Here is a 23,563-nt window from a genome sequence, read left to right as displayed (position 1 = left end):
ATTTTCCACAGTTCCAGCACGGCGATGTCTTTGGCCTCGTTTCAATAGTGTTCCATAAGAGACGTTCGTTTGATCGTCATCATTACAACGGACGTTTCAATGGTGGCAGATTTTGATCCCTCCATACAGCCGGTTGGCACAACAGCAAGCAATGTGTGCGAAAATGTGCTTCGCTAAGCAAAAGCATTCCAGCCACACCGGCCAAGCGTGAATTGTAGTGTGGGGCGGTGGAAATCACAAACGGATATAATTTTCTCACCAATTGAACGAGAACGAGCGGTATTTCGGAAGGCATTTCATATATCTTCAAAGACAAAGAACCGACTGACAAGGGAGAGACGAGGAAAAGCGTAGGAAAGATACGATCGTTGCAAATAAATATTTCGCAGCACATATAACGAACTTGCCGAGTGGGACAAGCAATGTATTAACGAATGAAGGTACATACGCACCGATGGTGTCAGCAATTTAACGGTCTTGGTCGATGATTTCAATCAATATTCCCCACGCTCACCATTCCCACTTCCTTATTCCTCTTAATCATGGCGAATTTCTATCCTGCCTTACAATAAGCTCAACAACAGCAGTGTTTTTCTTCTGTGAAAAAAATTCTTTGGCAGTTATGAATGCTGAGCATTTCGGTTCCTCGGTTCGATTCGGAGACGTTCATTCCAGAATCGTCTAGCGCAAGAAGGGCAAACCATCCGAATAATCCGGGTGTCCCAAAACGTACCGCGCTGATAATAAAAGTAATAATAAATTTACTGCAGATGACGGCACGGTCCAGGGTATCCCGGTGTAGCTGAGCCTGAGTGTTGTGTTTTTCTGTTTGGCTGTGTGTGTTTCTGAGAAAATCCGTTTCCTATTTTTATTTTCCCGTTGTGATGGGAAGGCAGACAGCATCATATTTTCGCAGTGAAATGCTACAGCAACAAGCAATTCGGAGGATGTTGCTTTCTTTGTGCTGCGTAAAGCAAGGCGCTGTGAGCAGTTAGGTGTATAGCAACCAGTTCCGGGGCATTTACCCGACATCCACGTGTCCACGGTATGTGACATTCGATAAGCGTTTATATTCTCCAGTACGCTCTGAGGGCGCACGGATACACGGGATTGCTCAATCCCGTTTGCTAGCTCTGCAGCAGAGACGATCTTGTAAGAGTGTTTTGTTGCCGTTACTGCGTGCCGTCGATTGGCTTAAGGGCGAGGGAACTAACCAATGAAAGTAAAGCCACTGAATCATGTAGCCATTAAGCCGATTTACGGGTACCATTGGCCAAAACGTGAATGCGATCCTTTTAGGTTAGAGTTTTTTGCTGTGATAACATATTATTGGATTTCTTAAATTGAGGTTAAAGAGCATCGAGCAATAAAATTGAGATGTGTCTAAATAAACGACATTTTTAAATTAAACCTGTAGAGATATGTATTGAGGAAAAAGCGGGAAATCCATAAGCTAGCATCCACAAGCCCATTAAATATTGCACCTTAAATATTGTGTGCGCACACGTATTGCACTTGAAATTTAACCTTTTTTTTCGTTTTAAATCCAAAATTAGACAGATTACATAATTTTGATGATAAAAACTTTGAAACAACGTGCAACACAGCAACACATCCGGCATGGGTTCGATTCTCGATTCCTTTGTGTGATGACTACTTTCATAGAAAAGAAGGTTTATTTGAATAAATTTATTACTAAAATGATAAAAAAGAAAGTTTCTTTCAACACTCCACCTTAGAAGGAAAATTAGAGACCAAAATCAATAAATGTTACTTGATCCGTTTTACTTCAATCGTCTTTATTACTTCAAACTAACCTAACATAGTTGGGAGTATGTGTACAGAAATGCTGTTCACTTGTTTGTTTGTTTTTTCCTGTGTATGTGTTTGTTCTTTCCTCGTGTAAAACTTCACAACGTGATGCATGGGAGAAGACAAATATATTCACATGGAGCTATGGAACGCTAGGCTCTAGTTGAACGTGGGGATTTGATATTTACCTCTTTTAACTTCATGTTTTATTTCTTTGCCAGATTTAAGGGTTGTGTTTTTATGATATTTTCTCGCACATTACAATTTTTCGTATGCAAAATATCCAATTGTAGGTTTGTTTGTTTTTTTTTTCTATTTCCACACCGGAGCTTTTCCAGGACGATATGGTACGGGATATGGTTCTATCACATAGCATTATTATTATTTTCATCATTATTATGAGTTCGCACAATAGTAATATACCAGCGGGGGTGACATTGTACCGCCAAATTCATCAACCATCATCGGAGCCGTTTCATTTCCGGCATTCGTCTGCGCTCGATTAAGCTGCCAACCACACGGCAGTCGGCAGTTTTGTGCGGTTTCTAGGGAAGAAAATGATGTGCTGAGGGAGCGTATAGCTCACCACCGTTGTCATGCGGATTGCTTGTGAACGAACGGGGGCTGGACTCATAATCCGATTATGCATCATGCCGTTACTGTTTGTCATCGTGCAAACACATTTAGCAGATGTCAAACAAGAATTTGTATGACGGGTAGGCAAAACAACGTCACACAACAGCCCGTGCAGGACGCGTTTCACGTAAAGCTTCTTTTGCGAAACCCGTCACCATGGTGACGGGCACACGACAAGAAGCTTTCCACGGCCGAGAAGCTAAAAGCATACAAGGAACGCGATGCGAAACGAAGTAAAGTTGGATAGAGAGCGAAAGAAACAACAGTGTATCCGACACGATTGTCAAATAGAATATATGAATGTGAAATTGTGTCTTTATGCGTTAAAAATAGTCTTAAAAACGAAAAATAAAGTGTCAAATCGAAACGACTTTAATATTCCTTCTGTCCGCTTCCGGGTGGTACGTCGCGAGCCTGTCACGAGCATTTGAGCGAATGGGAATAAACCGTCCACAGTGACAACCGAAGAAGACAAGTGTTCCGGATTCACTTTCCGTTTCCGTTTTGCTCCCTCTTTGACTGTGTGTGTTTGTGTGGTTGAACGTTAAATTATACATGCTTGGACGGCAATAAGCATGTTCGCTGATATGCTGGTACGCTGGTCTCGCGATATGTTTGACGGCAAGAGCGCAGTTTTAGGGGGTGATTCGTTTTTATTGGAATGTGCCTCCCCCGACGCTCACCGACGATGGTGGTGAAATCATGGCGGCACACGTGATGGTTTTTCGTGGATGTGTTGCGGCAGAGGCCCTCCATTCGACGCGCTCGATCGGTGAATGGAGCACAACCGCTTCCTTTTGTCGCGCGTTGCACAAAAAAAAAACCGCGTTGGAATGGTGGATGTTCTTTAAACGGCACCGTACTTGCGTATCAGCATCGCCCACACCTCCGGGTAGCGGGTCTGCAGGAAGTTTGTCAGCTTTTGGGCGTTCTGTGCCTGCTGGGGCGAGCAATTCCGACAGTTGCGCTGTATCACTTCCGGCAGGGCGGCTGTGAAGGGAGAAGCGAAAAAGCACAACGAACGATTTATATATACACGGTTAGTCAAATGGGATGTAATAAATTTTGAATTATGTTTGCATAACGGATGCAGTCTTTGGGAATGCTTTGATGTACTTGTGATTTAATATTGATTCAAGAGCGACACAAACAAGCACCGTGACTCGTTAGAGTTCAATTACCTACCGCAAATGGGGCGGTTTGGAGCAAAATTTAATACTATTAGCAGTCACCCGCGATTAAAGCGATCGACTTTGGCGGAAAGAGTCCATCCGATTGTACTCCACTACCGCATTCGTTAGGCTTCGTAACTTCTTCCACTCGTCCCAAAAATCGTGCGACATATTTGTTGGTCGCCGTTTGACTGTACACTATACACCTTGAGTGTACACAGTACCGTGCTTGCAGAGCTTAAACTCACGAGTGCCAAATAAATAAGCGGCGAAAACCAACGGAACCCATGGTGGTTTCGCAAAGTTTTGAAGCATGTTGGCAGGCCATGAAGTAGGTTGTTAGTGCTCCCACGATGTTTGGCTCACACTTTAATGAGCACCGGTACGAACCGGGGTTGAGGAGCTTTGATAAACATTTACCACCCTCACCGTTACCATCGCACCGGTGCAATGCACAAAACCCACATGACAAGCTCACTGCAACTCTTACAACCGTTTTTTTTGTTGCTTTTGGTGGTTGTGTGTATAAGGCTCCGAGAAACGTGGTACGTGCCTAGGCGCTTCATGGGTTTTTTGGTAGACGCGTTCATTACTCGTACCTGTGTTCCGAAAAGGGCGGATGAAAAGCTCCTAGTATGAGACTCGGTGGTAGTAGAGCTTTGTTTAACAGCTAGGTGCTTAGTTTACTCGGCCCCGTTTTCCCAATTTTCGACCGCCACTAGTGCTACACATACCGGCCGTACCGAAGTGGAAAGGATTATAAGGGACTGAAAGTAGGAAGTTATGCGGCGATGGTATCTCCTACAGTTCCTAGAGTTTACATAATAGAGTTCAGCTGAGTAGGAGATAAACAGTCACGAGTGAAGTGGAAAGATATTCATGCTGCTGTGCTTGTGTAGCTTCGTCTGTTCGCGAGATGTTAAAGTTCTTTGCGGAGAGAGCAAGACAAACTTTCTACCGTGTGATCTGTGATCGTTAATTTTCAGCAAGTCAATCTTTTAGATTTGAAGAGTTGACTGATGACTTTAGCCTTGCTTGTTGTACAGCTAATTTCTAACCCTCGTATACAAAATAGTACATTCTTTAATGTAAGTGTAAATTTGAAAGAAATACCTTTAAAATTCCCACATCTTAGTCCTTACAGTACAGTCTTTAGACGTTGGTGAAACAGCTTTACGCGAACGGATGAATAATTTATACCGATTCGGCAACGCGATGCTGCAGGTTAAGGGTAAATTATAGCATGGGCATGCAAATGAACCTAATTCAGTACTGTTCGGTGGTTTCCAATCATCAACCGGGAATGCGAGTGCGTTCGGTCGGTGGTGAGGCTCATAACCATGCTACACGAATACACGAAAACCCATGCAGGGGAGTTTCGAGGGAAACACGTTAATTAGTGGTTTGGATTACTGGATGAAATGTCTGTATAATTGATTCTACAATTCCCGCCAACCAACGCCAAGAGTGTCGGGTGAATTATACGACTCAACCACCGAGGAGCTAATCAAGCGCAAGTGCTCTACAGAGCGAAGTGTTTTGAAGGTGGTTGCAGTTGCAGTTGAGTAACCTTTGTAAGGACTCATCATATGGGTTTTGGAATGTACATGAAGTAGGTACGAAACTTTCAGGAATACAGGTAGTCTCCGAAATTCGTGGTATTCTGATGTTGGAATATCTGAAACTGTCTCGTTTGTCAAATCCAGACGCGAAATACTTTCCATCTGAAAGTTATATTCTTGGAATATTATATCCAATCTTGAACACTACCTGTTCGGCGGAAAAAGTATGTTTATATCAAAATTTTCATACAATGTTTGCGTAACATAAATTATTATTGCCTAATAATATGTGGAAAATCGAATATTTCTACAATAGTAGAAAAATTACTCATTCTTAACAAATAGCAAGTTAAATATATCCTATTCGTGAAGATTGATAGGAAATACGTCTCTCTTGCTATTTGATGATCCAATTGCATGAATTTTCGACCAAAGAAAAAAAAAGATGACCTAAATTCAAATGGGAGAAAAACCAAACGTTCCCATTCGTGCACTTACAAGATCACATATTTTTTCCAGAAGGAATCGAAAAAAAAGGAAAGAAAATAAAATCCACACGAAATGGAAATAAAGATCCAATTGGCTTTAGCACCCTGGAAAGAAGGATACACGTGGGTTGCAAATCCCCCCACTAGCAAATCCTTTTGCCGTGAACCAAAACGTAATGGAAGCAAATGGGGAAAAAATCCTTTCCACGGGGATTCGTTTCCATTTTCCGTTGCGAACGCTCCCGGAACAGTCTCTGGGGAAGTTGGATGGTGTCTTTTTTCCCTCTATCTGTCCGTGTGCTTCCTTGGCTGAGCAGGAATAAATAATGATATGCTCTTCGTGTGATTGGCATGATTGGGAGGTATTATTGGACCCTGCCGCACCGTAACGTACTGATCCGCCGTCGTCAACTATTAGCTTCATCGTCGAATAGATAGTCACCAGCCAGGGTGGAATAGTTCCCATGGTGCATGGGGAATGGTGGCATTGATCTACGCTTCCCGGAAGCATTCTGTTATCGCTGACATTTGGTTTCTACACCCATTTCCATACGTAACGAACCGCTGAACAAATGACATAGTTATTTGTTATACAGATTGATGCAAGACACCGAAGCACGAAGCGGGTTTCGTCCTATTTGTATTGAGATTTATCCAGTTTGCTATCGACGGTTTGTGGCCAAGCGATATCTGGGCGCGTGTGGCCGAGTGGACGTATAATTTGACAGCTATCAATGGTTTAGTTGTTTGACAAATACTCGATGACCGATTTGCAGAACGGTGCGTGTCTGTGGACCATTCCGATGATCTGCATATTGTAGTGGATGCATAATTCACTAAAGAACCTAAACCATAACGTCGTTCACGTGACCGGGCGTGTTCGTCGGTATCGAGGCGTGGTAAATTCCATAAGCAAATTGCGTTAATGGCCACACACACACACACACACACACACACACACACACACACACACCCTACAATGATGTGCAAATGGAGTGCCAATGGGGTAGTGGAGTGAGGCATTGTCCTGTATGACGCAACATCCTATTCAGCCACTTTGAAAGGCTTTATCATGTGTGGGAAATGGCACCGTGGTACCGGATTGCAAAAGGATCGTACGCTAGATTGCTGACAGCACCAGCGGGAAGAAGGAGCACCATGAGCGTTCTGATAGGGTTACAAAGGAACGTAAAATTGAATCTTACAGTGCACTTGTGCCGCCCAGCGTAGTGCGCCTAAGAAACGTTGGCTGCTAGTGAAAGCATTTAAGCCACGTTGTCGTTGCCGGGGAAGATGTTTGCTTTGGAGGCAAAAATCATACTTCGCCCCGTTTCAACACCGTCTGGACCGGACGAACGCCGACGATGATGATGATGACGATGATGTGGAAAATGTTGTGTGTCTTAAGTGCTTGTCATAGACGATGATGTTGTCTGCACGTGAGATTCTGTATTCCAGCTGGTGCAGACGCATGACAGACAGTCGTGCACTCCATTAAATAGACATTTGCAATAGGTCGGGGGAAAAGTCCTTCGTGCAATGACATTGGTGGATGGTAACATTTGATCAATTATTGCTCCGGATACGATGCAATTGTCTACATATTTTGAACGCCAGTTGTTTAACAATGACAAGTAATAAGTATGTGATGGTTAAGCCAACTGCAAGTGAAAGAAAACTCTTTGCTAGATTTTCTCTCTTCCAGATTAAAAACAATACACTCACCGGCTCGCTGAACACTACTTAGTGGATTGAAGGATCATCGATAGTCGATCCCACTCGAACGTAACATAACATTCCCTAATTGGTTCTTAATCGCCCGTTGCTACTCCGGTCGGGAAAGTGTTGCTGCCTTAATTACCCGAGCCGGCAACAAACACTTCCGGGAAGGTGGGCGCATGGGATAAAATAATTCACGCCTGGCCGCTTCCGGTCCGTGCTTGAGCGGCAGCACCTCTTATCGTGCTACCGTGTGGATATCCGATACCGACCCGTTACATGAAAGATACACAGGACCATGCACTGCGTTACGGTGCGAGATATCTCAGTTTGATTGGAGATTGAATTATTTTTCAATTAAAAACTTTCGCCCGAGAAATTGATGTCCCGGTCCCTTTTTTCGGAATCACTTAGCTGCTTAGCTTCTCGTCCGGTGGTCCGATGGTGCTGATGCTCGACCCAAAAAAAAACGGTCTAACGAACCGAGGAAACTTGATGGCCGAGCGATCTAACGAACGAGTGCATGTGGATGGATGGAAAGTGTTGGTATGAGGAACGCTTCATTGACTCCTCAGTCACTCGTTGGCCAGCATAATCCTTTCACGGTTCGTACACCAGCATCAGCTGTCGGGGATGAAGAGAATTAAAAGTAACCCCGAACCGTCTGGCCAGTTTTCCCGGAAATTGCTGTTCCTGCTGCTCCTATTAGCACGCTTTCGGGCTAGTTTCCTTTACTATCCCGCCCCACTCACCATTTTCCTGCTTATCGAAGTTGTGTAATTGTTTGCTGGTGGTCGTGGAGATTTTGGTTTTACGGATAACTTTGCTGACCAATGTCGGGCACGCTAAGCACATCGGTGGCGAGACAAAAAAACGATACGATAAAAAAAGGTGAAATCAAACGGCCACACACACATTTTTTGGCTCTTACATTCTGCCCACGTGGTGGGAAAAGTCACGTGAAAAATGGGACCGATAAATAAAGTTAATTTTTCTTCCGAGAAGGCAAATTGAATTGCTGCCCCGTGATGGTACGATAGCCGAAGCGTGAACCTTGTTTTTAGCTTCAGCAAAAAAAATAATCGTCCACCGTTGGAACCAATCAAAATCGATAGAATAGCGAGAAACGTCAAGCTGTAAAGTGAGCAAATAAAGGTTTGGAATTGAGGGAATGAAAAGGTATTTGTGAGGTATTTGTTTCCATCAGTCATAGGTAGAGAAGAGTTTGTCCGTTACACCGTTTATTTGCGTTCAGTTTCATGAGGATTCATTTAGCATTACAAATGGCCATTGACATGATAGCTCAGTCAGCTTTTTTCTTCACTACTCCAAAACGGAACAGCAAAAGCAAACCCTTCATAAAATATGCAATCATCCTTATCGCACTATCCACTGCATCAGCTTGCTGGTGGCTAAAACTTTTGGGGTCAAAATGTAAAGCGATGATAAACGAGTGGTCGCCTTGGAGGTGCAAATGTCCCGCCCCGGTTCAGGTGAAAAGATTGCTCAAAAATGAAGGTCAAAAAGTAATAAATCTGAACCGTTTTTCTCCCTTTTTCTGTGACGGTTGGGGGAAGGTGTTGCTTTTAAGAAATATTATTCTGCAGGTCCCAACGTTTCGCTGTGGAAATGTGGAGATGAAAAAGGCATTTAGGTTCACCCGGATCGGGCGTTCCGATTGTGAAAATGATATATTTTTCACATGACAAAAAAAGTGCAACGTTAAGGAACTCTTTTGAAGAGCGCATCAAAGGACCAAATGATGACCCTGGGGTCACACCGTGCGATGCTGTCACGGTGGATTGTGATAAATTTTATTGACTTCTTGGAGCGCCCGCATTGCTTGAACTTTCCTACGCAGGGTACGGGTAAATTGATTCTGGCAGGCAGGTACGGCAAGTTTTGGGTGAAAAGTTTTCCCTCGCATACTTTATCATCCGCTTCGTCTGTCACCCGTTCGGCAAATCACATCTGATTCAATGTAATTATAAACTTGTTCTAGCAAAATTTTACTAACGATCTTTCCATACATGGGCGCACGCAAAGACATTCCATTATGCACCGGACAGATCGTGATTTTCGGCGATGATGAATCACGTCAAGTTTTGCAATCACCAGCTTCCCCGTTTCTTCTACCCGTAATGGTGGCGTTGAATGGAGGAAAAAATCCAATTATGCACTAAATGGCAGCAAGTGCAATGATGGGAAAGAGCAACCCATACCGAGAATAATGGTTATACAGGAAGAGCAGTCTTTTCTTTCTTTTTGTATGCGATAATTGCAAATTGAACCATCGAAGAGACTGTACGACGCAATGGATGATGGAGGGAAAGCTTTAGTCGCTGTTGAGCTATCTTTTAAATAGGGCCTAATTGCATCTTGCTTTCACTGCTCGTGCCTTTGGGATGATTAAGCTACACTTTTTAGGGAAGGATGGCTCTGTCGACGTAAAGACGTAAAGCCGACCGCTCTGTCTCTCTCTACTCTATTCCCATGGCTTCAAATGGCAGTGGTGTGTAATTTATCTCAATTAAAGCAGCACAGCCATGGGATATTGCGGAAAACACGAAACGGAGCCCATTTTCCTTTTTTCACTTCTGCATAAAAACTTGATGTAGAACACTTCGGTAAACGCGTGTAGGAGGTCCCGAAGAAAATGGTGCAGTTGTTGTAGATTTTAATTATTCAAATTAAATGCCTGCTTCCGGTTGCTTTCTTGCTTCTCCGGTGGTACGCTACGGTGGAAGGCGGTGGTTTGTAAAGATGTTTTTGATGAATGTAATTTATTTGATGTCGTTTGGCAGGAGGCAAAAATTGGATACATCAATGAATCTTGCTACTATTTTCTTATTATTTAGTAAATTAATGGATGCTTTAAGATTAATCAATTGCTTTGCTAATGTTCTGTTTAAGGATATTAGATTTTAAAATAAAAAATATCCTTATGTTAATTTTATTTATTATTTACAAAAAAGGGAACTTTATCATAGCATCAGCAAAACCAGATTTTCGATAAACATCTTGCATATATATTCTTATCATCCCAACAAGCTTATCGGCGATAAGTCATTGCTGATGTTGGAGAAAAAAGTCTCACCTCATAAATATCGGTCCTGAAAATCTCAAGCTTTAGCAGCAAAAAGTTAATCCAATTGCTTTGGGTCCATTCCACATCGATGCTTTTTGGTGTGTCTCTGTCGTTTAGGGATATTTTGTTCTACGCATTTCATATAAATCTCGGGCGGTCCCTTGCTTGTCTACCTTTTAAAGGGATTTTCTTCCATATTTCAATCACCTCATCATGGGGGATGGGAAAAACCCAGTCCGGAATAGCCAGTAGTTCATTTTGCGATCACCTTTTTCACGTTGAAGGGATGTGTTGTACTGAAAAAAAGGGAGCAAACCCGGTCAATCCAGTCCCAGTCCCAGAATAGGATGGATTTCCAATTATGGAACCATTTTTTACCACATCCATAAGGGTCGATTATTGGGTGGGCCCTACGGATAAAGAAACACGATTGACATGGAACGGGTGTGGTAAGAAATCAAATTTTACCATTCTTCGATCTTTCGCCAAAAAGGTTACACCAAAAAAGGAACACGTCACAATGACTGTTTACCTTTGTCGGTGTTTTTGGCCCCCTAAAATCAGCACCTGGTTTTTTTTTGCGTGTAACTCACCCTGGAAAACGGAACACACGACAGAGAAAAAAGTGTAACACAGTTTTTAAACCATGATTAACTTTTCCTTTTTATCGTGACCCGGTGGGGAAAATGCGATCGAGCAAAAGTTAGCTTCCGCTTCGGGCGAGAAGCAAATAAACGCACACCGGAACACACATACAAGCGCGTAAAACGGAAGCCAAAATTAAGCATTCAGCGTGATCGATAAGCAGAAATGTGGCGTGGTGTAATCTAAACTTCACGAACCTTTTCCACCACCATTTATATTGAGCGGTACGCCCGGTAACCGTTGATCCGTGAAATTAAGAATCAAATTTTCGGGCAATGAATAAATTTCAGAACATCGCGAAGGATCTACCGAGCACGGAGCGTGTTTGTGTGGATGTGTTGAAAGCGACTAAATGGCGTAGTACGGAGTAGGAGAACGGTAAGAAAAATCGACTGTTTAGCTTACAGCGAGCGAATTTCGCGAAACGTTTGCTGTGAGAAAGAATGAAGTTTTTTTGCTGTTTGTAGACGCTTTTCCACAGTTTAGTACAGTGTGTAGCATAATTACAAGGTAGGTCGAAAAACGGTGGATTTAAATGTGTAAAATTGTTTAAAAAACTGATGAAACTGAGTGAAGTAACTCGAATAAGGTAAACATTGTTTGATCGAATTCGTTTTAAAAATCTTGTGATATTCAGTATGTTACAATGAGCTTTTTTCGACCCGATAAGACACAAAAACAGGTATGTAAAGTCATAGTGTACGCAAACATGTATATAAAAAGAATTAATAATATTTTTTTTAATTTCCGAAACTATACACCATTTTAACCTGTTCCCCTATTGAAAAACACAACCTTATAATTATGATACGTACTGTATGTTTGTGTACTAACAGTGTGTGATGTGCGTGTATGGTGCTTTTCAGTGAGTCACTTTATCTTTCTACGTAACTAATGTCTCGCCTTTTCTTCGGCCCGTTTCCGGACGGCTGAAACTTAAGCCATGGACGGTAAAACATGTTATTTTGATGATGAACTTATTCGAGAAAATTGAGAAAAGCGATGGTGATTCTCTTTGATAATAGGAACCAACTCATTCGGTTAGCAATTTATGTGTTCCTCAGCTTAGATTAATTCCCTCCTTGCTTCCTCGCCGAAGTGCGTGATATGTTAATCAGTCTGTTCAAAAGTTTTACCCCGATAAAGATATTTCGCCATCCAAAAAGTTCCAACGATGCTCGAAACATGACAAACATTCTGATTTTCTCATCTTTCATCCAAAATCGTTCCATTGCCAAAGAGGAAGAAAATGAGTGGAGCGAGAGGGAAGGGAAAGGATCCCTCCTTGAAATTTGTAAAGAATTTTAATCCTGGCAGACGAATTCGGGAAGTTCCGAACAACTCGTTTCCAGCCGAGAGCTTTGGTATCTCGTCGAATTTGACTGAGCTGAAAGTCATAGTTTTTTGAGACATGTGATACGGGGTGAAAGCGAGAATGGATACCTTCCTTAGGAAAATGCAGCTATCTTCCTGCCAACCACCGTCCTTTTCCTTGCATGCGTCCCCTCTTTCCCTAAAGATCCGTCAGCTTGCGCAGTGCGGTGAATTTATCACGTTGAACGTCGCATCCAGCCCGGTTGATGCATTACAAGTAAAGGCAAAGGGAAGGTTGACGAGCGGTTGCTTTGTTTGTTTGCCAAATTTATTATCCACAAACACGAAACTTTTACCTACCGGAGGGCCAGGATGAATGTTACAGTGTTTGTGTTTTGTGAGTGTATCCTTTTTTCTATTCCGTTCTAGTTCCGCCGAAGGCTGCCGGCATGCTTTCGTTTGGTTTTGAAGGGAATGTTTGTTGATATCATGTTTTGGTGCTACCAGCATTGGATGGATGGAGAGTGAGCGTAGTTTTATGCAGCGTACTATCACGACGAACCTGCATTATCATATCCGGAGGGAATTTATGTTTTTCTGAAACTTGTGCAAAAGAAATAGGTAAGTTTAATGTATTTCGTTTTGCTAATCGCTGCTTATTCTGAAAGTTTGAGAGTTTCCCTCGACACAAGTTGCATTATTCATCCACAGAATGCCGGTGGTGTGAACAATTTTGCAAACAGAGAAGGAAAATTGCATTAGAAATAGGCCAAATTAGGCTTCCGGTGCCGCAAAACGGTCTGATTATTGTTTTTTGAAGTATTAACTCCAATGAAGCAGTTATTCAAACGAACAATTCTAGTACACTAACTGCTCCTTTCGAGGGCAAGAATGTTCAGCGTACCCAAAAGAAAAAGAATCATTCCATGCCTGCGAACCATTATACTGACGCAGTACGTCCTGTTCCGCATAGCAAAGCTGCAAACGAACGAAAGGTGTTGCACCATTCTTTTTTTCTCGCACCCGAAGGCAAAATTGGCATTTCATTAGCAGTCGTAGCCGCAGTAGAAATGAGTCCGAGACTGGAATGTGGAGTAATTGTTCGGTGCAAATGAGGTCTTGCAATGGATGGTGTTGAAAAGGGATTCAATTTAAAGCTTAGTTAATTTTGAATGAAGTTTCATGTAAGCCCTCTTTATTGTTTCGAGTTTAGCAACTGCAAAAATTTCGTAAACGATTTGAACATTGCTAAATATGATAATCAGTGATCTACTAAAATGTGGAGCTATTAAAACATTATTGGAATCGGAAATTACTCTTGTTTATGTCACTTTAAACGACCAGGTCTTAAGAGTCTCAATGAGCTTAAGGGTCGATGTCAAAATAACGTATTGATATAGTCTAAACAACTTTTTTTTACAATAAGTGTGCAATAAATTTGTGCAAGGAAAATAAAAATTTCCTGTGTACCTAGTATACTTCTTGTTAATGTTAATTTCTATTTGTAATATTCATTATTTTTTCTCAACTAACTGAGCTTTCATATTGCTGGAAGTTCTGTGGACTGATGGAAGCAGCGCCTCGGTTTTCGAGCCAAATTGCTGTACTAGGTCCTACCTCTTCCATGGATGCTCTCCTGGTACTATACATTCGGAAATCCTGGTGCAATTTCGTTTTCACTTTAAAGTCACAAAGTCGATATTCTTTTCTGCATTTAACTTATCACATAGAAACAAATGTTTTATATAACCAAGGAAGATATTTTCGATCAAATTTTTACCTTTTCAATAAAATGTTTTGATATAAATTAACTCTGCTGTTAAATTTTCAAAAATCGCACAATCGGTACAAATTTTTTGGGGCCCCCAACACGGCGAGGTCCTAGGCGACCGTTTACTTCGCCTACCGTTTGAGCCGCCGCTGATCGAACGTACGGAAAAAAAATCCATCAATCTGAACGAAGAAAGCCTCCGAGGCGATGAAATGGCGATAACATTTCATTACACGTCACGATTCATTTCCATCTAAACGATACCGTATCAGCGCCGATGTTTCCCGTTTGGCAATTTATTTACCCACGCTTCCTTCAGGCGTCCATTGCTGGACTTTGGAAAGCGAAAACGCATCGCAGAACCGCACCCACACAGGGCGTTTGGCGCTGTACGTCGTGCTGCCCTTAACGAACTTCTAATGCGCAGATTGTTTATTTTATATTTTGCTTTTTGCCCCCAACAGAAGCAAAAGATTCCCGTAGTTCGCGAGTTCGCCGCATATGACCTCACGTGAAGCAAGGGGGCCTCCGTTACCATACGTCAGCGATAAGATTTAACGATGTTGAATAATTTATGATGGATCGAATGACCTCCGGATGGTGAACGACGAGCCAGGCCAATGGTCGGATTGTGAAGGCGGACATTGGACATGGCAGGAAACTTTGTAACTTTGCATGATGGGTAGGTTTGTGTGTGTGCGTGTTATTGCTGATGTTCCGTTCCGTTGTCCTACGCCACTAAACTTTGCTCATCAGTGAGTGAGCTAAAGAACGAGAGAGGAAAAGAGACATGAAGAGCGGAGATCCTGTAGGTTCGGAACGGATAGCCCAAATGTCCTTCTGCGGGGTCTCACATTCCAACTCGCCGTATGGTGAGTTGTAATGCGCAAAAAAAAGAATGGCATTCGTGGCATTTGGCATGCCTCCATTTCACGATGTCACGGGGTTCCGGAATTTGGACGTCTGGTTCGGGGTTTTTTTCGTCTTCTATTGCTATTCCTTGCTCCGGGTTTCCAACAGCAAGAGAGATAAGCCACGGCCGATGTGGCAAGCTTGCGCCATAAAGGATGCACGCGTATCGCGCACTGGAAGGAAGTAGTTCGCAAACGGAAGGATACGTGTGTCCCAAAATTCTACCCACAGCCGCCACGTTCGTGCTCACATTGCACGCGCAAACCCCTGCTCAACTTCCTTTAAAAAAACCTGGTGGAAACATTGTGAGGGCCAAAAAAAGGTTTATGTGTTGGCGAAAAGCCTTCGAAACGTGGAGGCGAGATTTTACGAGCTGCTGGTCGCTGGTAGTAAGTAACAAAAAAGGAAAGGATCTAGGTCGAAGGGTTAGCACACCGTGGTCGTCAAACTTCTTGGGCGGTTTCCTGGAGTTAAAGGGCCAAAAGCGATAGAAGCGAAAAATGAAAGGTGTAGAACACATTCTAAATGTCGAGTATTCTTGCTTTTTTCCTGGTTCAGCTCAACAGAGACTCTAAACCAACCTTTTGCACGTTTTATGTTACGCATCATAACGAGCTTTTACAAATGAGAGCCCAGCTTTTCCAGTCGAATCTTTCACCGAGGATGAGCTGGCATGAGAGCGTGATAATAAGCGTCGAAAGTCGAAAAGGGATTAGAGTGGATTTGAGCAGCTTCGTCCGTGGCGCTGTGGAGTATCATTAGCAACCTTTTGCGCTCGTTCGGTGTAGTGTTTTTGAGCTAGTGCAAGCAGTGGGAGAGGTGTAGGTAATCTTATCGGAATATAGACGAAATTATAACACACCTCAGCGATGGTACCATGCCGTGCAGCTCAAGAATAACGTTCCATTATGTGGTCTAATGGAGAAGCAAAATTTATGAATAATTCATTTACAACGATAAGAAACATTCGGTGTTCGGTGGCCGGGTAAGAACATCGGAAGTAAACCATCATGGACAACACTGTCTCTAAACAGTGCAAAACTTCCACAAACTCCTGCCAGCTATCGTTTTGCTGATGTAATTCTAAGCAACCAATCTTCGCCCGGGCTTTTCCATTTTCCGCTTTCCCATCCATCAGCTCACAGGAAAATAAACAAAAAAGATTTATCGAGAATGAGCAGCTGATCTTTACGAGTTTGCAAGATGATGGAAGCATAGAACACCCACAGGAAGGAGAAGGGGAAGTTCCGTTGTTTCTTCTGCACGATTTCAATTACAATCTATCCAAAACAAAGACACGATCGAAGTTTTGCTGCTGTCGTTTGATTTCCACAAGGGGTCCAACTATGTCCCTGTCTGTTACTATCTTACTCTCTCACTCTCTTTTTCTCTTTCACTTCCGTGCCCTTAAAATGAAACATCTGTTCTGTGGTGATGTCGATTGTGGATTGTATTTTTTTCTTGCGTTGCCGGGGCCAGCAATGTTTTCCTTTATCCATTTTCTCTAAAAGACCATAAAATGAATCAACTTGCAGCCAAAGTTCCAACTCCCATGATCATGTCCTGCACCAGCTGTCCTCACCAATCCCTTGCTGTCGGATTCCCACCCCCTTGGATTCGAGAAATGGGGACGTGGAAATATGCTTGCTGGGCAGAAAGATTGTCGTGCGGTGCTTTCTTATGTTGCTTCTATTGTGCGGTATTGGTTTGTGGTTCGGTTCCGGTTGTGATGTTCATCGTTCGGCAAGATGCAAGTTTTTCTCCATCAGCACTGATTGCACTTTGCCGTGCCATCGTTTTTTTTAGCTTCCGGGCTTCCGGACATGGGACACAGTGTCCCTTTTTCCCCGTTTGCAGGATTAACTCTTCAACAGTTCGGTGTAATTTATGTTTTCGTTTTTGTTCTTGGGCAGAACTTTAATGAGGTTCGTTGGTTGGATAAGTTTTGTTGCTTCTGAGCTGTTGGTTGGTTGGCGGTATTTTAATATCCTTTATGGAGGGTAAAAGATGGGATAGAAAACTTGTGTTATAAGAACATTTTCCATCGAAATAAATTAGTTTTGTTCCTTTTTTTTGAGTGCGGAAATTTTGCATAATTCCATCAAAATTAGATTGCTTTTGAAGCATAAATGATTTTTTGAAAGGAGAAAATAATATATTTCCATCCACCAACGAAAGGGGTTTGTTCATGTATCATGTGACTCTTCAAACGATCGAACTTTCTAGCGCGAGTACCAGTATCATTAGAATGATGTATGCCGGAACGGGTTGATCGGGCTCGGATGGTGCAATAGTTGGGAAAGTTTAATTAATTTTTGGGTTTACATTTCGCGCTCCCTGCCTTCGCCCCAACGTGTGAGCGGATCGGAGAGTAATGAATTTTGGGACGGGCTTTCACCATCGGAGAATAAATGTCAGCGTCATTTATTGAAACCCGCGTCAGACTGAAGCACAAAAGAATCTTCCCCAGCGAAGTTGGAACCGCTGGAAGTGGCCTCACAGCGTGATGTTTAATTTTAAGTAGGATTATTTCACGGACTGTGTGATATAATTCTCTAACAAAAGGTATTGTCATGCATGGACGAGATGTTCCTGCATAAGAGGATTAAAGTATTGTTTTAGCTTCGAGCCAAACCGGGCACTGCACGGTCTACATTGTAAATGCTTTCATTTCCACCCTCCGAAGCCTCCAGCGTAGCCAGTTTCCATTTCCGATAAAATGGTTCGCTTTCCCAACGGTCGCTTGGTCACTATTAACATACTTAAACAGTAACACTGCCAGCAGCGCCTGCACAACAGCTGCAATGATAGTAAACCGGTCGGTAAGGTTTTCCTTTTATGAGGTCGAATAAATCTTTTAGGGCCGCTTTCCAAATAACATTATACACAATTCTATCCGGAAGATTTACGAGCCCTTTTACTGCTGTTGGCTCGTAAAAAGTCATCAATATCGGTGGTTTACTGTTGCTAGTCTAGCTACCGACCAGCGTTTGATTGGCTTTTGATTTCCTGGAAGGTGGAACGCACTCTCGCGATATTAAGCGAGAGTCCAGCAAATGGGCACAAAGTGAATGAGGCCACAAATCAACAGTAGAATGATGGTCGAAATTAGATAATAATTTGATGGTTTTTTAAGGTGCACAGTGTTCTTATTTTTATGGTATTACCTAAAATAGATTTCACGTATTAAAAATGGGACGAATGCTTGTAAAGAGAGTTATTTTAATGGATGATGAAACTCCCAAAAGGAAGTAATCTTCTCACTAAACAAGATGGTGAGAAAATTCAAAAATCTTAACAAGAGCATGATGAACAACCGGATAATTTGACTAAATAGGCTACTTAAAAGGAGTGAATACACTTTTAATCGATATCTGAGGCTTTAAGAGTAGCTACATGGGGTGAAAACATCGATGTCAAAAAAAACTAAGTCTTAAGAGTGTCTGTGATTATGATTTAAGTAATATTGAAGAATAATATAGTGTTGGTTTTTCTAGGAGTTTATAGTTTTAATATATTTATTTTAATTTCCATATCTAGCACCCTTATTTTTCTTCCATTAGAAGCATTTCGCAATGAATTGAAAGCATTCGTTTTTAATTTCTACTGAACTATACATTTAATTACCATTCGTGACGTGGGTCATTAATTTGCTGATGACAGTTCCTGGAAGGTGTAGATAATGCTTTTGCCCCTGCCAAAATTGGCGGCTTTTGTCTGAACCTGGTTGGATTATTTGATTACATTTGGCAACTGTCGAGTGGGACAGTCGTCGAGGACAGGGTGGGTTGAGCTTTTTGTTTTCAAACGAAACCCGTGTGATAAGCGATATCACGCTGGTTACCGATGTCACTCGCAGACACAAAGCAAGTCGAAAGTAGCTACATGACGCAAGGGCACATGAAACGGATAAGGTAACCGATAGGATTAGGGTTACAGTGGAGAGCTTTTCATTAGTTGGTCGGGTAAGGTTGAGATGCTTGTAATGCGATGGAGTTCCAATGACCGTATGGGATTACAGGGATTTAAACCACAGTTAAAACTTAATAAACAGCTTGTTTCGAAAAGAAGTTTAATTATAATTCTCAACATAACATAACAGTTCAACAGGAGAGGCAATAATATTCTCATGTCTAGGTGATTATAACAAAAGGATACATTTAGAATGTGCAGGAACAATCGTAGTACAAAAAGGAGAGAATTCTTGTTATTTCATTGTCAAAAAGGCACCAAACGGCTGTTTCCAGTGAATCCGTTAGTAACTCGGTGCCAGGAAATCCTATTGTATTTCGATTTCCAACACAAAACGAAACAGTATCACTTCAGTTTCCAGAAAAATCAAATCCACATTTCCATCCAAACACCTACACCTTCGGAATAGGATCTTTCCATTCGATTTATTCAAATTTTCCTACCGTTCCTTGCAGCTGTGCAGTAAAAAGTGTTCTGTTTAACGAAATAAGAGACTGCTGCAGCATCCGGGCATCGTCCGTATGTACGTTCGAGCTTTGCGTATCTTCTTTTTTACTTATCGTACGGCACAGTAAACCTTCCGCTTCGTAGAAAAGCTACTGCTTTAACTGACTTCTAGTGATTGCCGTAACCATTCGAACCCTCTCAACCATTATGAATGCCGACAGCCAAGGTATTCAATTTCCCGTAAATACTTGCTTCCTTCTACCAACGGCTAAATCGCGCGGACAGTCTCGAAGCAACAAAATAGGTGAAAATTCTTCATCCTTCGTACCGGCGAGTTTTGCTGGTGTTGCTGGTACGTTCTCTTGCCACTAGAGGGACAAACCGTTGCTACTGAGCAACGGTCCGAGCCGAGGTCCGAGAAGGTCTTGAGCAGTTTGCCTTCCAATCGTGTTGTACCAGCGGAGGGGGAGCTTGTGTCTAGCAAAAATGGTGCAAAAACTTGCTATTTTTCAAGCATCCAGGGAAGGAATTTTCATCCTGGTGAGTTCACTTTCTTGTGCTTGGGTTTTTTTTTGTTTCGTTCGTTACTTTCCTTTTGCCTTGTCGAGGGAGCACCGATTTTGCACGTTTTCCGTAATGCTTGTCGTGCTGTGCTTGCTTTCCTTATCAGTGTACCTTCTTTTCAATGCAACCGTAACCGATGTGTTCCTGTATGCTGTATCCTGTATGAGTGAGTACAATTTTAAGTATGATTTTTGCCTTGCAAGAAAATGTGTTCGCTTAACCATTGATGTCGCTTTGAGAATTGAAATAATTACCCGTGATTGATTTATCGCGCTTGTTGGCACAATTCTTTTGAGCGCTTTGTCACTTGATGCCGATAATAGAGCCGTTTGACAAGTGTGACGGCGAGTGGCCAAAGATAAATGGATAACGTATCCCCAAATGATGGTAACTGTCATTTCTTGAAGTCAGCAAATCTCTGAACCAAAGTTAACAGCTGTTTCTGTTATGATAGTAGCAGCAAATCCGATCCCGACTATATTCAACAGGCTTCCTGGAAAGATTTATCATCGGACGGACAAGTTTTTTTTGTTACTTTTATATTGCCCGTTGGATAAAACTACGCTGCTGCTGCTGCTGAGCGGTACGATTGAGACGGTCGTTTTTCTTCGTTCTTTTGCCTTTTTTCGCTCAAGTGTTTCTTTTAATCCTGTCCCGAGGCAAACGATTTAATAGATGGTGAAAAATGATCCTTCAAACGAGCAAAAACTTAAAAGTGAAAAAATAAACATATGAAAGGAAACGTTTCTATGACCGCTAGCGAAATGGCAAGCGCTGACCCTTTAGTCTTATCGCCTGGAGGGGTAAAAAAAAGAAACCGTTACCGGGTCAGCTAAAACAATATTCCACCAGAACAACAAAAAACCGCTGTATTGAAATATAATAATACTCTTTAGTCCCCAAAAAACCTTGCCCAACTGGAGATTGAAAGAAGAGATGAAAATGGTTATCAACAAAAACGGAACAGTCACGATTTCAGCTCTGTATTTCGGTTGCTTTTGTTTGGTTCTTGCTTCATTTATTCAACGCATCATAAAATTTGCACCGGCGAGACAAAGTGGAAAAGATCACACACCCAAAAAAGAGGGAACACCGCGCTTCTCTCAAGTGAAAAGTGTTTTCACGGATGACGCTTGTTTTTAAATCCTTTTCGCCGTTGTTCATCTTTTTTTCCATTCACTAGTTCATATTGTTTTTCGCTCCTTTTCAAACCTGTTATGATGGGAAACATCGGAATCGGAAATTGTTTTCCGATCCCGTCCCCCGAACGCAAATAAAAAAATGGGAAGCTTTGCTGTTGGAAAACAAAGAAACGTAGCGTCAAAATGCGCTCTGAAAACGCTTCTGTTGTATTCCTACCCTCCATTATTAAGCACAAACGTTCCCGTTCGTTTCGGGCAAGGGTGTTTTAATTTCGCCGATGAAAAGTGCTAACTCTCAATAGTGTAGTAGGAAAAAGCAATAAATGGAAAAGCTTCCTACGGGAACAAATAAATGCTAAATAACAACATTTGCTGTCTATTTAAATTTCAATACTTTGAACATGAAATTCGACAACATACCATAATCGAAAAAATATTTGAAATAACTTATTGGAAAATTTTAATCAGTTCTCTAGTACATGGTTCATTTTCTCCGAACCCTTCGTACTAAACTTGAAAAAAAAGGTAACATGCGTTCATTTAAATTCATAATGGAGACGCCTGGTACTTCCACGTGTTCCACCAAAAAAAAAGGACAATGAAGAAAGGTCCTCTCCAACTTTAAAGGTGAATAGCATAAATTGATAGCATTTTACCCCAGGTTCTGTTTTCCCCTGGTTCGGACACGAACTGTTCCTGCCACGGGAGCACCCCGGAAAACAATTCCAACATAATCCAACATAATCTCCTCCTATTTCACTTCATTATGAGAGCCGTTAATGAATTTCCTGACAATGGTGCTGCTTTGTTTCGTTGCTTGTTTGTTCCGGTCGTTGTGCTTCCCATCTTTTCCGGATGTCCAGCGAGTTCCGATACCCGACTGTTTCCCCCCCGTAAATAGTACTCCAGAACTTGAGCTTGTACCAAGAGAAGTGGTTCCTTTAGCGCTTGGAGGGCTTTTTTTGTTTTTACCACCGCACCCAGTAAATAAAGAGGGATTAAAGATGACAAGCATGGCAAATTGTGTCATCCGGGTGCTTTAGGGTGGCGGTTGGCGAAAGAGCATAAGAAACGCAATCGTTGGTAGTGTTTGCCGACCATTCCACTGCGGCGTATGGACTGTGGTTTATTTACTGTCTTGCCTAAATCCTCGACATTCGATGGGTATTAAAATGAAACGATTTCTTTTTTTTTGTTGCTTATACACGCACTCGTTCGGTCTCGAAAAAGTTGGTGACAGTTGGGGAATTTTGCTGAAGCCGAAATCTTTTCGGTATTTCTTTTTTCTTCTTGTTTGTAAAAAACTCTTGGCAGCTTCTGTTTCTTGAGCTTAAGTTCCAGAGGTTCGATGGACGAAGAAACGAGCAGTATCGTTGAGTGGATACACTTATAAATAGGTACACGTGTATCGCGTTGTATGTTTCATCGTAAAACAAGCTTATTAAATCTGTAACGTTCGCAACTAATGTCAATCAAGAGTTTGTGGATTGCTCGAAGGCAATTAACAATAATAATAATTCGCTTCATAGTTTCCAAAAAACAGTTATTATTAAAATTTATTTTCAGATTTTCCCAAGCCTTTGTGAGAGTGAACCCATATTTCCGTCTGTGGTTGTTCAACAATCCAATCATTCTATCAAAATCATTTATCATTCGTAAACGTAGCTAAACAATTTGCGCCAATCGTATGGAGTGAATGTGTCGGCACAACTTCCATCACAAGTACCATTCACAGCATGTAAATTCGGGCATGCACTATTGGCCTCTTTAGCCGACAAGCCTTAACGTCTATTCGCCGGTACCGTACCTTTCAGCTGTCGGCCGAGCTGGTCGCAGGGGCTCTTCTCCAGGACGCACATGATCTGCCGGCTGACAATCACCTGATTGTTAAGCAGCCGGTTAATGTTCTGGCTGTCGTTGGCCGTGGCCGGCTGTGGACCGACGATCAGTAACGCCATTAGCGCAATAACCGCCACTGATAGCATAAATAGATTTGGTAATGCTTTTGAACTCATTTCTGTTTGCTTTATGGTACGGCTGTTGTTGCTGTTGGTGGGTTACGATGGACGCAATTTATGGGAAATCTTTTCCCCGCACGCACCGAGGATACAGTTTCACTTCACTCCTGATGGTATCAAATATTCAAACACAAACCCGAACGGATGAAAGTATCTAGGTGGGGTATCCTTCACCACTCGCAGCAAACCACACTCTGACGGACGCGCAAACCAACTGAAACGCTAGTAAATCACCCTCGAATGCAGCAGCTCGGTTGCGTTAATGTATTAAATTAATGATTATTATGTTTGATGCAATCCG

General features: G+C 42.2%; 1 protein-coding gene across 1 annotated transcript; it reads right to left on the bottom strand.

The window, feature by feature from the left end:
* Positions 1-1,786: 1,786 nt before the first annotated feature.
* LOC128303264 (putative odorant-binding protein A10) lies at positions 1,787-23,547 on the bottom strand. The gene is made up of 2 exons (XM_053040159.1): positions 23,052-23,547; positions 1,787-3,438 (listed from the first exon to the last, which is right to left on the bottom strand). Exons 1-2 carry the CDS (start codon positions 23,257-23,259, stop codon positions 3,296-3,298), a joined length of 351 nt encoding a protein of 116 aa, XP_052896119.1. The 5' UTR covers positions 23,260-23,547; the 3' UTR covers positions 1,787-3,295.
* Between the last annotated feature and the right edge of the window lie 16 nt (positions 23,548-23,563).

This window comes from Anopheles moucheti, chromosome 3 (assembly GCF_943734755.1).
Source record: "Anopheles moucheti chromosome 3, idAnoMoucSN_F20_07, whole genome shotgun sequence".
Taxonomy (NCBI): Eukaryota; Metazoa; Arthropoda; class Insecta; order Diptera; family Culicidae; genus Anopheles; species Anopheles moucheti.
This window is presented reverse-complemented; position numbering and strand designations above follow the sequence as displayed.